Source organism: Rhamphochromis longiceps, linkage group LG11 (genome assembly GCF_057381845.1).
Source record: "Rhamphochromis longiceps isolate RC_006_pf linkage group LG11, R_longiceps_female_GT1.1, whole genome shotgun sequence".
In the NCBI taxonomy this organism is placed as follows: Eukaryota; Metazoa; Chordata; class Actinopteri; order Cichliformes; family Cichlidae; genus Rhamphochromis; species Rhamphochromis longiceps.
This window is the reverse complement of record NC_140567.1, coordinates 10,897,280-10,913,959: the sequence shown is the minus strand read 5'-3', so window position 1 is coordinate 10,913,959 and position 16,680 is coordinate 10,897,280. Positions and strand designations below refer to the sequence as shown.

Here is a 16,680-nt window from a genome sequence, read left to right as displayed (position 1 = left end):
TTTACACTGAAAAGGAGGAGAATAAATGCACGCCATCATTGCATTCACCCTGGTGTTCCATTATATTAAGTAATGGGACTGGTTGAGCTCATGAAGCAGCTCAGGAAGCTGGTTATGATCTCTGTGGCCACAAGGAGGCGCTTAAACAGTCATGCATGAGCTGATGGAAGGATCGGAGAAACATGACCATCAAGCTTTCCTATATCATTACGCTGTTATTGAGGAAATCACATTAAATTACTCTGTACAAATTCATCAGTCCTTACAGTCAGTGTTTTAATCCACTTTTACTTAATTTCATTCTTTTAATTTTGATTATGCAGGAAAGGGAAAAAACATCTGATGGGGTTTTTGTTGCTGGGTTTCTGGGACAGGAAACAGAATAAAAATGAAGAAATTGGAGGAAAATGAATGAAAGGATTTTTCAGGGATTTAAATACACAATAATTTCTACTTAATCTATATGACCTAGTTCAGTCCCATTTTAATCAAACCACACCCCTGGGCCTACATCCAGTAACTGGTTAAAAGTGAGCAATTTATTGAATTAGCCCCACGAACAACATGATGGTAAACCTTTACCTTCTCAACGTGATGTGAAAAGGACCTTTGTTTATAAATATTATTATTATTATTATCTGTGTATATTTGTGTGGAAAACGTGTTGCTGTACAATCAGATTAATGGCTCTTCCTTTCCTTGACTGATTCTAAATTTCAACTGAACTGTTTGAATTTACCAAACGTGTGTGTGTGTGTGTGTGTGTGTGTCTCAAGTCTTACCCCAGTCCTGCCAGATCTGATACCAAGTTGCCCAGCGCAGCAGCTGTAGATAATGGGAGAAGCAGAGGCATGGGTTACAGAGGCATTTTTCCGTAGGGCATGATGGATGTCCCAAGTGCATTATGGGCTCATCAAAGAAGCAGAGGCACAACACACTGAAGAAGAAGACCACACTGCTGCCGTTTTGCTTCTTACATGCAAGGACGAGGGAACGCTGAAATAACTTCACTGTCACCGGTTTATGCTTTGAATGTGCCGTATGGTACTGTAACAGCTGTGCCTAAGGACAGAAAACAAAGCCTGTGCTTTACTCCTGTTCTCTCAGCTGTCCCTGACCCTGAGTGCAGAGCATTGCTGCTGCAGCATTACAGAAACACTCCAGAGGAAACACAAACGCAATCGTGTCATCACTGCTGAGGCACAGTCATCATCTCCGGCTGGTCTCGAGCACTTTCATCTGATCTTTGAGCTACTGTAGCAATAAATATTGTACACATTACTCAGAGACAAACACTCTACTAACAAAGCGAGCAGAGACACATGCATCCTGTGGCAAAGCATCTTTAAGCTTCTGGTTTATAAAAGTTTAAAAGCAAGCAGCTTCTTTTTCTGTGACAAGAACAACGAGCGACTTAACTAGAGCCTCTGAATGAGAGGCGAGAGCTGTTGCAACAGCTAGGAAAGTAAAGGAAAGTGTGCAACTCTTGGCCCAAGAGTCGGTGCCAAAGCACACAGAGCATATTTGGACTAAATAAGGTACTTTTAGCAGAAATCTTTGCACTGTGCACCATTAAATCTGACTGTAAATCAGCAAATACCACAAAGGAAAAGGGGCTTGTTGCTTCAGCTGATTTAGGTCAGATGAAGATTTCGTGTGGTTATTTAAACATTTTTAGTTAATTTCTAAATATAACGTTACTCTCTGGCAGTGTAATAATTTTTCAGTGTGTTTCACCTCATGTTGGCACTTAAACAGAGAGAGTTGCCATTAGCCCCATGCTTTGTCTTGAATTGTGTACCAGTACTTTATACGGTCACAAAGGTGAATTCTTGGCTATGCAGCAGTTCAATGTTCAGTCAGCTGAAGGAGGACACACGTGCAGCTGTGCATGGTTGCTTTGAGGCAATATGGCCACGTTAGGCAAATTAATCTACACTCTGAAGATGATTAAAACAGATGTAACACAATATCTTGCTGACGTTAAACACTGCACCTCTGTACAGCCACTGAAGAGACAGCAGTGATGGAGAGGCCAGCTTGAGACTTTATTATGTGGTCAACCTGCTCAGATGTAATTACGAGACAAGGTTGGCTGTGCCTTTAATTCGCTGCTTTCTCTCCCTCTTCGGGGCCTTGGCATTAGATCTGATGCACATCAACAGACTGATGAGGGGGCGGGCAAATGCATCACAATTCAAGTCATTCTTAAGCAGCTGCAAACACAGAAATCACAGTGTAACTGATATTCTGACAAACTTTATCAAGTAGAAAAAGGGAAGTCAATTAAAAAGACAAAGAGTAACAAAAAAAAAAAGATTTCCTGTTTGTAATCTCTGATTTCTGGATGGACTCTAAATATTAGTATTACATGTGAACTCCTACTTAATGTAAATTTCTGTACGTGGAAAGCAACAGGCTGTTTGGGGATTTTCCCTCATTTATCAGAGTTAATCGCTGTATCATCACAAACAGACTGCATGTAATTACCAGCTTAATCCCATTCAATCACAACCTTGCAGTGTTTGCAGCGACAAGCCTGTAAATTCATTGCAAATGCCAAGCAGCACACTCTTTTCTTTAGTTTACTTTCATTTAACCTTTCTGTTACTGTTATCACATGCTTCCTTCACACTGTATTTCTTGGGAACTTTCTAAAACTTTTTTGCCTAATAGTTGACAGTACTGCCAACCTGATGGAGCGAACAGATGCAAGTGCCTGGAAGCAGCAAAAAAAAAGGAGCTTTTTACACCTGAAGCAAAACTAGAGAGCCTGTCTGCATGTGAACTATTCACTGACGGCTGCTGTGGGATAAATGTGGCATGAAACAATTTGAAGTTACAAATGGGAGACAGCGGGAACTTTTTACACTAGCTGTATTGCTCCTGTACAAGCGGTCATAATTTATAGGCGTGCATGAACAGCACTCTCTACAGTGACAAAAACAGGAGTATACCTGCACTCAGCAGTACGTGGCCTTACATGCTTTTGTTCTCACTCAAAGCTGAAAATTTGTTTGCGTGAGGCAGCTGGAGCTGTACAAAGGCTTCAAGTATGCAAACTGAAGCCTGGAAGCACCAATTCTGTCAAGAAAGAAAATTACACTTCTATTTCTTCCAGCTTGCTCCCCTTAAGGGTTGCCAGCTCACCCCGTCCCTAACATCCTGTTCTGTTGCACCAACCCTCTACATGTCCTCCTGTACTGCATCTGTGAATATTCTCTGAGGTCTTCCTCTTTTTCCTCCCCCTGGGAGCGCCGTATTCACCATCCTTTGTCTAGGGGGCGATAGTGGCTCAAGAGTTGGGAGTTCGCCTTGTAATCGGGAGGTTGCCGGTTCGAGCCCCAGCTTGGACAGCCTCGGTCGTTGTGTCCTTGGGCAAGACACTTCACCCGATGCCTACTGGTGGTGGTCAGAGGGCCCGGTGGCGCCAGTGTCTGGCAGCCTCGCTTCTGTCAGTGCGCCCCAGGGTGGCTGTGGTTACAACGTAGCTTGCCATCACCAGTGTGTGAATGTGTGCGTGAATGGGTGGATGACTGATTGTGTAAAGCGCTTTGGGGTCCTTAGGGACTAGTAAAAGCGCTATACAAATACAGGCCATTTAGTATTTCTCAACATTGCTGACAAAGTTAGAGAGACAAACCTTCTTTTTTTAAAATTTTTTCCTAATTCTGCCCCCCAAAAAAGCCCAAAGCAAAGAAAAACCTTAAAAACCTCCTAGTTTCACCTCATATTTATCACCATTGTTGCACGCTCAACCACTTGGTTTGTTTGCGCGCCACCAGTTTGACCAGTCTCATCAATCAAATGTTCTAAACTGTGCACTGGGAGGAAAATTAACTTTCACTAAACATGAGTAACAATTTTGAATAAAATTAAACTGAAATAGATCAAATCAAATGTTTATTTATTGAAAAACCTAAAGGAAAAATGTGCTTGGTACAAATTGAATGCATGTGAACCAAAATGACCTCTTTAGTGCAATACATTACATTATACTTATTTAACAGAATTACACTGAAAATTTACCTGTAATTAAATTAGTTAGGGCCCGAGCACTGACAGTGCGAAGGCCCTATTGTAATTGCTCTGTTTATTATTATTAGGGCCCGAGCACTGACAGTGCGAAGGCCCTATTGTAATTGCTCCGTTTATTATTATTATTATTATTATTATTTCGGCAAATGAATCGGCCTTTTGAGGACCTAAACATGCTCGAAAACTCATGAAATTTTGCACACGCGTCAGGTCTGGTGAAAATTTACGTATTTTAATGTTCTCAGACATGGCCAGGGAAAATTAGCTCAGTAGCGCCACCTAGAAAAATGAAAAACGCGAGCCCCCGGTATGGGTATGACCTACATGTTTGAAAGTCGGTACACCTATATAACGTTCAGAGTCGAACAAAAAAGTCTATTATGGCAATGTCCTAAACCCAACAGGAAGTCCGCCATTTTGGATTGAAGGTGACATTTTGGCTCTGATTTTACCGTTTCGATGCCTCGAACTTTAACGAACTCCTCCTTGGGATTTGGTCCTATAAGCTTCAAATTTGGACAGTGTCAACTACACCCTTGTGCCATGTTAAATTGCGGAGCTTTTGAGTTTTCACAATACTATGAGGCCGTGGCGCCATGGCGAATTTCGATGACTCGCCATGAAAATCTTATTGCCTCTCATTTTGTCATACATTTTCTGACCTTGACCAAAGTGAACACATATGATAAGGCTCCACCCCTGAACATATTTCAACTGCCATATTTGACATCAAGGACAGCGCCACCTAGTGGGAACAGGAAATGTCATGTTTTACACTTTGGGGTACAGTATTGTGATGGGTGACATCTGCAGCCTCAAATTTCTCCAGGAAAGCCTTAAGGAGTTGGTCTTGGGTTACAGTGAAAACTGTGACTTTTCGCCAAAGGGTGTGACACCAGCAGCATGGCGAACTTTGATGTCACGCCATGAAGAAACAAATTAGTATAACTCAATGAAATCCAGTCTGATTAGTACCAGACTTTACAGGCATGATGTCACACCCGCCCTGAACAGATTGATGTGCCCAATGTCAGGAATATGAAGAGCGCCACCTAGTGGGAAGAGGAAATGTCATGTCTTACACTTTGTTGTACTGATTTTCACAGGTTCATAGTGGCCACCTCAAAAGCGGTGAATATCACCATCAGTCCCTTGTGATGCTTCAGTGCAAAAATTGTGACTTTAAACTGAACGCCGCACCCTGGTGGCAACGCGGTTCACCATGAAAGATGAAGTGGCTTTTGAGGGGCTTGGAAAGTTTATAGAGGCTTGAAATTTGGCACACACCTCCAAATGGATGTAGGCTTTGTTGTCATGTGATCATTTTCATTGAATAGCGCGAAATTGCTCCACAGCGCCCCCTACAAAATTTCAAAACATCAGCCCCAGCTCTGTGTTTCATCTATGAGTCTGAAACCTGGTAAGCTTATGGAAAATATCAAGATGTACAAAAAAGTCTCTTGGAGCAATATCCCAAATCCAACAGGAAGTCAGCCATTTTAAAATTAATGTGTAATTTTGGCAACATTTTCCCCTCTTTTCAGGCTTCATACTTTGACGAACTCCTCCAAGGGATTTCATCATATTGAACCATTCTCCAGTGTGTGGAATCTAAAGACCTTTGTGATGTTAAATTGCGAAGCTTTTTACGTTCAAGGAAACGGGGTGGTCATGGCGGCACGTGGAGTTTCAATCACTCGCCAAAAAGCAGTAATATGCTGTCACTCAAAGACACAAAGTCCAATCTCTCCCAAAGGTCGCAGGCGTGATGAGACTCGAGCTCGGAAATGTTTGTTATGCCCTTTGTCTATAATGGTTAGAGCGCCACCTAGTGGGACGACTATACTCATGGTTGAACCAAATGAAATGTTAACTGGTGGTTAAATGCATGAATTCCATCAATGTGACATCAGATCGGACGTGCCGGTTTCAGGTGTTGGGCGTGGCTCGACACGCCGGGGGTGCGAGGGCCCTCATAACGCTGCTTGCAGCTTTAATTATTATTATTATTTCGGCAAATGAATTGGCCGTTTGAGGGCCTAAACATGCTCGAAAACTCATGAAATTTTGCACACATGCCAGGTCTGGTGAAAAATTTTGTATTTTAATGGTTTTACATATGAGCACTGGGAAATGGCTCTACAGCGCCACCTATGCCTTGTTAAATGCAGCCCTACGACCACATCGTTTCAGCTACATGTATGAAATTTGGCACACATGTGTATCATGCCGAGTCGAACAAAAAAGTCTGTGGGCCCATTGATGCAAACCCAACAGGAAGTCCGCCATTTGGAAGAGAAGGTGACATTTTGGCTCTAATTTTGCCATTTCCATGCCTCGAACTTTTGCGAACTCCTCCTTGGGATTTGGTTGTATAAGCTTCATCTTTGGTCAGTGTCAACTACACACCTGGGCCATGTTAAATTGCGGAGCTTTTGAGTTTTCACAATACTATGAGGCCGTGGCGCCATGGCGAATTTCGATGACTCGCCATGAAAATCTTATTGCCTCTCATTTTGTCATACATTTTCTGACCTTGACCAAAGTGAACACATATGATAAGGCTCCACCCCTGAACATATTTCAACTGCCATATTTGACACCAGGGACAGCGCCACCTAGTGGGAACAGGAAATGTCATGTTTTACACTTTGGGGTACAGTATTGTGATGGGTGACACCTGCAGCCTCAAATTTCTCCAGGAAAGCCTTAAGGAGTTGGTCTTGGGTTACAGTGAAAACTGTGACTTTTCGCAAAAGGGTGTGACCCCAGCAGCATGGCGAACTTTAATGTCACGCCATGAAGAAACAAATTAGTATAACTCAATGAAATCCAGTCTGTTCAGTACCAGACTTTACAGGCATGATGTCAGACCTGCCCTGAACAGATTGATGTGCCCATTGTCGGGAATACGTACAGCGCCACCTAGTGGCAACAGGAAATGTCATGGCTTTAATTTTGTTGTACTGATTTTCACAGGTTCATCGTGGCCACCTCAAAAGCGGTGAATATCAACATCAGTCCCTCGTGATGCTTCAGTGCAAAAATTGTGACTTTAAACTGAACGGCGCACCCTGGTGGCAACGCGGTCCACCATGAAAGATGAAGTGGCTTTTGAGGGGCTTGGAAAGTATATAGAGGCTTTAAATTTAGCACACCCCTCCAAATGGATGAAGGCTTTGTTGTCATGTGATCATTTTTATTGAATAGCGCGAAATGGCTCCACAGCGCCCCCTACAAAATTTCAAAACCACAGCCCCAGCTCTGTGTTTTATGTATGAGTCTGAAACCTGGTAAGCTTATAGGAGATATCAAGATGTACAAAAAAGTCTCTTGGAGCAATATCCAAAATCCAACAGGAAGTCAGCCATTTTAAAATTAATGTGCAATTTTGGCGACATTTTCCCCTCTTTTCAGGCTTCATACTTTGACGAACTCCTCCAAGGGATTTCATCATATTGAACCATTCTCCAGTGTGTGGAATCTAAAGACCTTTGTGATGTTAAATTGCGAAGCTTTTTACGTTCAAGGAAACGGGGTGGTCATGGCGGCACGTGGAGTTTCAATCACTCGCCAAAAAGCAGTAATCTGCTGTCACTCAAAGACACAAAGTCCAATCTCTCCCAAAGGTCGCAGGCGTGATGAGACTCGAGCTCGGAAATGTTTGTTATGCCATTTGTGCATAAGGGTTAGAGCGCCACCTAGTGGAACGACTAACAAATCATGAATGAATGAGTTGAAATGTTAGCTGGTGGTTAAATGCATGAATTCCATCAATGTGACATCACATCGGATGTGCTGGTTTTAGGTGTTGGGCGTGGCTCGACACGCCGGGGGTGCGAGGGCCCTCATAACGCTGCTTGCAGCTTTAATTAGAGTTAGAATTTTGGCCAAATAAATCTTTTTTGAGTGCAATTCTTTGACCTCATATTCATTTTGAGCTGCAGGCTTTTCACATCATTAAGGCTGTTTAACTGAAGTAATTAGGAAAGTCAGGAGTAGACGATTCATGCAGCTTCCACGCTCATCAAGCGAGCAGAGACATTTTTGCCTCCTAGAAGGTGATTTGTCGTCTTCACTAGAGACTTGACATTAGTGCTAAATCACTCTGGACCGGGTTAGATAACTGCGCATTTTAATTTGCAGACCCCCGAATGCCCTCAATCTAGTGCGAATGACTAAATGGGGTCTGAGTGATAGAAAGTGTGTTAAGGCTGTGCTTAAGGAAAGAACAGAAGTCCTGTGTGCTTCTTGTCTCCGAGTGGCTCTGCAGTAGATTTAGATTTTTTTTAAACTACCGTATTTTCACGACCATAAGGCGCACTTAAAAGTCTTAGATTTTCTTCAAAAAGTGCGGCGCGCCCTATAGCGCGGTGCGCCCTATGTGTTGTAAGGAGGACGTAGTAGAGAACACCATGAGAACGTTAAAGGGTGAAGTGTGGGCGTTGATCGTATATACCGGGACAATCGCACATACCTGTATAAAAGGACAGGTATGTGCATTATGCAGGACATCGTTGTTTTAACAACCCTGAAAATGGCAAAGAGACACGCTTACGAAGCACAGTTTAAACTGAAGGCCATCAGCTACGCGGAGGAACATGGAAATCGAGCAGCCGCGAGAGAATTTAAGATTAACGAATCGATGGTTCGCAAATGGAGGAAGCTGGAAAACAAGCTCCGGCAGGTCAAGAAAACGCAGCTGAGTTTCCGCGGACATAAGGCGAGGTGGCCCGAGTTGGAGGAAAGACTCGAGCGGTGGATCATCGAGCAAAGAGCGAGCGGGAGAAGCGTTTCGACGGTCACCATTCGGCTAAAAGCAGTTTCACTAGCTGAAGAGATGAACATTGAACATTTCCAAGGAGGTCCGTCTTGGTGCTTTCGTTTTATGAAACGGTGCCATTTTTCCATCCGGACCAGGACTACGGTAGCGCAGCAACTTCCAGCGGATTATAAGGAAAAGCTGGCCATCTTCCGCTCCTACTGCAGCAAACACATCGGCGACAAAAACATCCAGCCCAGCCACATCACAAACATGGACGAGGTCCCGCTCACTTTTGACATCCTGGTGAGTCACACTGTGGAGAAGAAGGGGACCAGCACGGTAGCGATACGCACAACGGGGTATGAAAAGTCTTCTTTTACTGTTGTGCTTGGCTGCCATGCTAATGGACAGAAACTGCCGCCTATGGTGATTTTTAAGCGAAAGACTTTGCCTAAAGTGAAGTTTCCAGCAGAAATCATCATTAAGGCAAATGAAAAGGGCTGGATGGATGAGGAAATGATGAAAGACTGGCTGAGGGAGGTGTATGTAAGGAGACCAGGTGGTTTTTTTCCACGCAGTTTCACTAAGAGTGGAAGGCAGCGCCGGGCGAGTTACGCCACAATTTGCCAATGGATTGTAGATGCTTGGGCTAACATGTCTGCTGGCACTGTTGTTCGAGCTTTCGCAAAAGCCGGCATCGTTTCCGAGGAGCCGCACGGCACGGAAAGTGACTCTGACAGTGAAGACAGTGAACCTGGCATGTTTGATGGAGATTTAGCGCAGCTGTTCAATTCAGACACAGAGGATGAGGACTTCGATGGGTTTGATTGATGATAAAAATGTGAGTACCAAACTTTGTTTTGCTCCTGCTTTATTTTTAAATACGCACACTTGTATGCTTGTGTGTTGTTGATGATGACGATTACCGGCAATAGAAATGTGAGTAAGGTACCGAATTCAGGTTTGCTCCCGCTTTATTTTTAAATACGCATACGGTACTTGTATGCGCCCTATGGTCCAGTGCGCCTTATGTGTGTGTTAAATACAGTAAGGGCACACATAACTGAGACTGCGCCTTTTAGCACAGTGCGCCTTATGGTCGTGAAAATACGGTACTAGATTAATGAGGGTGTCTGTTACAGCTCACTGTCAAATCCGGGTTAGAAAACCTCTCCACACAAAGGTAACAAGCACTCCCGTCAAACTTCAGAGTGGCCTCTCTAAAACTGAATTTTGCACATTCTGCCTGATAACCTTCTCTCTACGAGTCCTACCATGCCTGAAATTGCTTCAATCAAAATTCCAATCATCCATTCAATCAATTCACTGGGAATGAACTGAACAAATGGAGATTTTTCTTTTTTTTAACTGAAACTTGGCTGACTAGAAATATATGGAGAAGGGTTTGAAGTGAAAATTCAAATGAGTCTTGTCTACAGTGTATCCCTTATAGATCCATTTACTGTAACTGGAAAAGGTAAAGTCTTCCTTTTCCAGTCCCTCCAGGTGAAGTGGAATTTAAAAAGCCTCTGGCTTCTACCTCCTAGGCTCTTGGACAAAAGATCAGTTTACCCAATCTGCTGCATGTTTAAAAGCTTGAGCTAAAGACAAAGAACTGCCGTCACCACCAACAGCAACAGAATCAGAAGCACTGAAAGGGAGGGAAATGCCCCCTGCTCTTTAGCTCTGCTTCGATTAATGACAATATAAAGGACGCTCGCTTTGTTTGAGTTGGACAAAAAGAAAAACACTAAATTTGAAGCACTGAGTGATACGGTCATCCCAAAGCTAATGTGTGTTCATTCTCACTTAGGGTAAAGTAGGGGGGGCTCTTTTAGACACGGCGAACAGTGGCGGGCGATAACAAAAATTCTGATGTGCGTCGTCAAGGGGATATTACAATACCCATTCAATGTGCTTGTGAACAGCATTAACATATTCATGAAGTTTTCCTTATCGTAGCCAGCCGCTCTTCCTCCTCTCTTTCTTTAATCTGACCTCGCTTTATAATTATTTTTAAATAGTGTCACAGTTCCATGATTAAGGTTTAAGTTGCAACACAGCGCACTCTGTCAACACGTCATCTAAAAGTGCCTTTTCTTCTATTTGGAGACTTGGCAGTCAGCTATGATTTAGCATGCTACAGCATGAATGTGAATTACTCTCAAATATATTTTCCTAAATCGAATAAAATGCAACAAATAAATTGATTTGACTGTTTTACAAGCAGATATTCTTCAATCTGAATGTGACACATATACAATTCATATGTAACACACGTTTATAGAATTGACCAAGTGCAGCACTGTAGGTGATCCTCCTTTTGCTGTTCAAAGTCTTCTACATAACTCATATAATCAATACTTTAAAAGGACAATACAGGAAATGAAAATGTGTTTTCAAAAATAAAACAGATTCAAATACATTACGAGATTCTCTGACCTGCCATAGTTGAAATGCCGAGAACCACGCCGATTGATAACTCAATCTGTGTGCCCTGGAAAAAACAAGAGAACAGAAGCTCATTTGTACAAAGAGGAAAGCTCAGTGCAAGCTGTTGTCTGCATCTCTTTGCAATAGGGGACTCAAGCCAGGGTGCCAAGCACCTGTGTAATTTTGGAGTTAAATCACCTTCTTTTAGCATCTATGTCACTATTTCTGCTTCAAACGTGTGAGGTTCTGGCTGGACCGGAATTTCAATTTTCATCAATTTATCACAGTTAATAACCGTGTCGTCACAAAAAGGGTCACACATAATTGCCAACTTGACTCCATTCAATCATAAACTGATAGCAGAATGACTACGATTACATTTTTAATGCACAAAAGCTGCTTTGCATGCAGCAACTGACAGCGAGTGGTTGCAGACCTGGTTCCTCGTCTTCGAAGCAGCCATGTCAAAGGCAACGAGACGACCTTTAATCACTCACAAAGCTCCTAATCTCAACAAAGTACTATTTTGTAAAATTTAATCTATACTTAGTACAACCTTTAAATGCATTTTTTGCAGTCTTTCAGGTTGCATTAGCTACCTCCAGAGACTGAGAGAATAAAGTGCTAGGAGTGCATGCCTCATGAAGCAGACACTTACAGCAACAATCATGATGCAGTTGTCCAGGAATCCAAATCCAACGAATGGGAGTGCATTGTGCAGCAGAACTGTAAAGCAAGCAAACACAACAAATCACTGTCAGACACATTATAATGTGATTCAGCATGGATAGACAACAACGCATTTAGAAGAGAAATGAGAACATTAGACACAAAACGCCTCTGAAGCCATAAGCAGCTGTAAATCAGTATCAGGCAGTGATACATTAGTGCGTGCTCATTAATGTGGTACAGGGGTAAGTCGTTCCGTCTTATTTCTTTAGCACTGCCGCTGGTAAAATGCAGACAGCTACGAAGCCAGCGGGTGAACACTAGACTCTTGGTAAGGTGGAATGGATTTTTTAAACAGGAAAGAGTAAATAGCATCATAAATATCAAGAAAATCCACTTGCAGCAGGAGTGCGTGGATACTATAGACAGTCTGATGTACCGATGGTGCTATCAAAGTGAATTTTAAAATGTCATCCACCGCCCCGGCAAAGGATATTCAAGCTTAAGTTCAAGTGAAGTTCAGTTTAGTTTAAGTGACAAATCTGCAGGAAAGTTTGAAGCGTAATCGCCACGATGCGACTGTGTTCTCTACGGATCTCGTAGCGCTGCAGCTCTCCTTCAGGACGCTGTGAGAACTTTCAATCCTGCTGTGAGCGCCTGAGCTCAACACGATAAACACCGACACACTCAACACTTAAACGCAGACTGACACCAGAGGCAATCCTGCCTTCAAACGTATGCTGAAACGGAACAAAGTGAGCACTCAGAGAATTCTCGGTGTTGGGTTTGACTGATTCCCTACGGAAACAAACTGGAACTCGAGTGTGAAATTTAACAGCAGTTAGTGAGGTCAGTGGGGAAATCTCAACATTTGGTAAATGATTTGCCTCTTTATTTCTCAAATGTGCTTTCAGATCCTTGATACGTCACATTTTTATTCTTAACTCAAGAAAATGATTTAAGAGTGAAGCTGTCTTTAGAGATTTAAAAGCAGTGAACGCCACGATGCTCTGAATTTGAATTTCACAGCAAGGGCCTGTTATCTTAACTGGACTCGGCTGTCTCAGGATCCCATTCTGCACACTTTGAGTTTAACCCAATATTAAAAAATGACTCCTCTGGCCATGTTAGCTCTAATTATAACAGCCATCTGGGGACATTTTTCCCTGTTGGTGGGGAAATTTCAATTAGGAAATTTGAGGAAATCACGACTGCTCGTCCTTAGTTTTCCTTTTGGTGACTTGATATGAACTTAAGACTTTCCTCTTGTATCAGCTCAAAGTTTGTGTAGGGTAATTTCCAATAAACCAAGTTCATAAAAAGGAGAGTCTATGGCTGACGCGCGTTCCTGGTTTCCAAAAGAAATGCTTCCAGTTGCATTATGATTTGAAGACTGTTTATTTATTACAAACTGAAGATGTAACAATGAACTCCTTCCTAAAAGACATGAAAGTTCCAAAAAAATAGCAGTTATCCAGAACTAGCTGTGCACACGGTCAGAAAACCGTTAGACTCCTAACCTCTCTGTCCATGCTCCTCCCCTTCCCTCTCACACAGGGTTTCATGCTACTATTACACTTACATACTTAAAGTGAGAGGGACCCCCTTTTAGGTTCCAATCCCAAAACAGTGACTTAAAATTACTTTATGTAAACACATATATTTTCACATTTATTAATCCTGAAAAGATGACTTATGTAATGATTCTATGAATTATAAAACAAACATGAACTCAATCGTAAATAAAAAATATAAAGCAGACGTTTGGCGCTTACAGTTTGCTTCCTACAGGCAAAGGTCTGGACTGTTTTATCTGGCTCCTCTAATGTTTTCCTGGGCACATCACAGCTAGCCTACAAGAAAGAAAAACTCTGAGCTCGCCAAAGTGAATATTTGAGATGTCGCAGGCATTTTTTTTGAAACTTCATTCCTCAGGTGGACTCCCATCCATCGCAGCTTTCACAAGTTTTCATCCCTGAGATGGATGCAGTGGTTTTTTTTCATAATCTCGTAACTCCCAGTAGGAAAAAAATAGGCAACAACAAGAAGATTGACATTATCATCACAAATGTGTGCGACACCACAGTGACAACAGGCTGAGTCAGTGTTTCACTTGAAGTTTGTCTCTTCTGTGTCAGCTCAAAAAGACAAATGCTCGACTCCAGAGGAGACTAAATATTTCCCACACAAAGCGGCTGTTGTGACAAAGATCTGTTTTTGTTAAATATAAGACAGGCGAGGAGGAGAAGCTTCCAAACCTTTAAAGTGAAGAGAGAAAGCTGAGCTCATGAGATCACCAACAGAGTGAAAAATGCCCACACAGCCTTTGCAGTTGGATTACATTCTTTCTTTGTGAGCACAATGAGAAAAACCCCACTCAGCTTTATGCTGAAGCTTTTCTGGCTGGTCCCCAGTTTTATATAACAATTCAGGTTTATTTCATTTCATTTTTCTTCAATTTCTCTGTGTTTTACATTATTTTGACTTCAAAAGAAATGCATGCTTCAAATGTTTTCTAATACGAACCCTCATGTTGGGAAGTGCTGACTGGTTTACACAAGATCATCCAGGATGTAATAACGGACAACTGTACAAACAGAAAACATGTCTCCTTATACAAATTCACCATCCACCCACACATCCATCCGCTTAACCCCCGGTATCTTTTCCAGCTGTTAATGGAGGCCAGGTAGATATGAAACCAGGACTTCCTTGTTGTGAAGTAAAATGGCAAATGGCCTGTATTTGTATAGCGCTTTACTTAGTCAATTATTCAATCATCCACCCATTCACACACTGGTGATGGCAAGATACATTGTAGCCACAGCTGCCCTGGGGCGCACTGACAGAGGCGAGGGTGCCAGACACTGGCGCTACCAGGCCCTCTGACCACCACCAGTAGGCATCGGATGAAGTGTCTTGCCCAAGGACACAACGACCGAGACTGTCCGAGCCGGGGCTCGAACCAGCAACCTTCCGATCACAAGACAAACTCTTGAGCCACGATCGCCCCGTGAAGTAACAGTGCTAACCACCGCACACGTGCATAATAAAATAACACCTTTGAAATCTACTTTTAGCTGCATACATAATATTAGTAGCCTGTGACAACCCATTAAATTAAGTGTGCTTTCTTAAGCACATTAGTAGAAAGAAGCACTGATAAAGGGGAGATGTGAGATAATGGATGAAATAGCTCATCCATTTTTACCCCTACCCTTCATTTTTCCAAAAACATGTTCAATACAAGTCAGAAATCCTGTTATATTTTCTATTATCATATATTAGGGAAAGTTTGAATTAAAAAACGCTTCAAAGAAATTGAACAAGGCACAAATGGACTTAGGACTACGTGCAACAAGTATTGTTCTCCATGCTTAAGCAGATTGTCGTTCCGGATATTTTTTTCAGAGTATAATATTTTGATGTACAACTTCACACATTTGCTGTGGCAATGTTTATTATAGTGAGCCATTACATTAGTAATAAGAACTAAAGTAGATTTAAATATCAGTAATATTGTATATGATGGAACAGCTACATATTAAAGTTACAGTGTGCAAAATCTCACCACTAGAGGTCAGTAGATTCCAAATTGCATTCAAATTTTATTTTATTTATTTGTTTTTTTTTACCACTCCCAATTCAAGCCATAATCCTAGCTATGGTAGCAAATGTAGGACAAACAACTCTGGCCTTGTTCATCTCTTGTGAGTGTAGGCCAGGGGTGTCCAACTCCGGGCCTCGAGGGCCAGTGTCCTGCAGGTTATAAATGTGTCCTTGATCCAACACAGCTGATTTAAATGGGTAGGTTACCTCCTTAACATGTCTTGAAGTTCTCCAGAGACCTGGTAATGAACTAATCAGTTGATTTAGTTGTGTTGACCCAGAGTGATATCTAAAACCTGCAGGACACGGCCCTTGAGGCCTGGAGTTGGGCACCCCTGGTGCAGGCTGTCAGTCCACTGTTTACCTCAGCTGGTCTCCATGACTGTTTACTTCGGAGGCTGCAAAACTTGTGAAAGGAGTCAGATACAAAATGAAGAGAAGCTCACTTCTAAACGTTGACAGTGATCCTGAGGTGAATTGTTTAGGAAATCCTGAACCTTTCTGTCAGTAAAGGCTGCTGTTTTTGCTGCTGTTAGCTTGCATTAATAAAGCTTTCTTTAAAGTGGATCGAACATTGTTGGACTCTGAGACTTATTGAATAAACTCTCATATGATATGAGAATACAATCAAACTGTTTATCACAGCCTAATATTAGCCGGCTTAATGTTAGCTCATAACCAGCTGTTGTTGGTGCATGTTAATGCACGTCCTTGTGTGTTAGAGCTCAGACATCAGTTCAGCAGGTGACACTTGAGGTGAGAAGGAAGAAGATGTAGTTTTATCGAGTCGCGTTGTCTCTTTCCTTCTTGTTTTCACTTCTTTGGTGAAGAGGACCCGTTCTCAGATAATAAGCATAGATACTCATATCCTGAGTCTGACACTCTGCACGGGAATGCCTACGAGTTTTCTTCTTCTCCACCTCTGGTGCACTATGTACGTGGCCGCTCTGCAGCCACATTCATAAAACACTATTACGATGAATAACGATGTCCATCTCATCTGTACTCAAGATGATGGGACAACATGGTGGCTTCCATGAATTGCAAACCTGCTCCTATCTAATTTTATTTATTAATTCTAAGTTTACACATAAATTCAATCCATCAATTTGTTGTTTTTTCTCTTAAATAACCTCAAAAAACCACTGATTTTACATTTAAGTCAT

The 16,680-nt window shown here is 42.2% G+C and overlaps 1 protein-coding gene across 1 annotated transcript in view; it reads right to left on the bottom strand.

Annotated features, from left to right (window-relative positions):
* LOC146658605 (transmembrane protein 65-like) overlaps nt 1-16,680 on the bottom strand; it is a 45,842-nt gene that overhangs the window by 6,467 nt on the left and 22,695 nt on the right. Inside the window, exons 4-6 of the mRNA XM_085422308.1 lie at nt 11,895-11,962; nt 11,246-11,300; nt 783-825 (exon numbers count right to left, since the gene is read on the bottom strand). Of these exons, the coding sequence (XP_085278434.1) occupies nt 783-825; nt 11,246-11,300; nt 11,895-11,962 (166 nt within the window). The remainder of the gene's footprint in view (nt 1-782; nt 826-11,245; nt 11,301-11,894; nt 11,963-16,680) is intronic.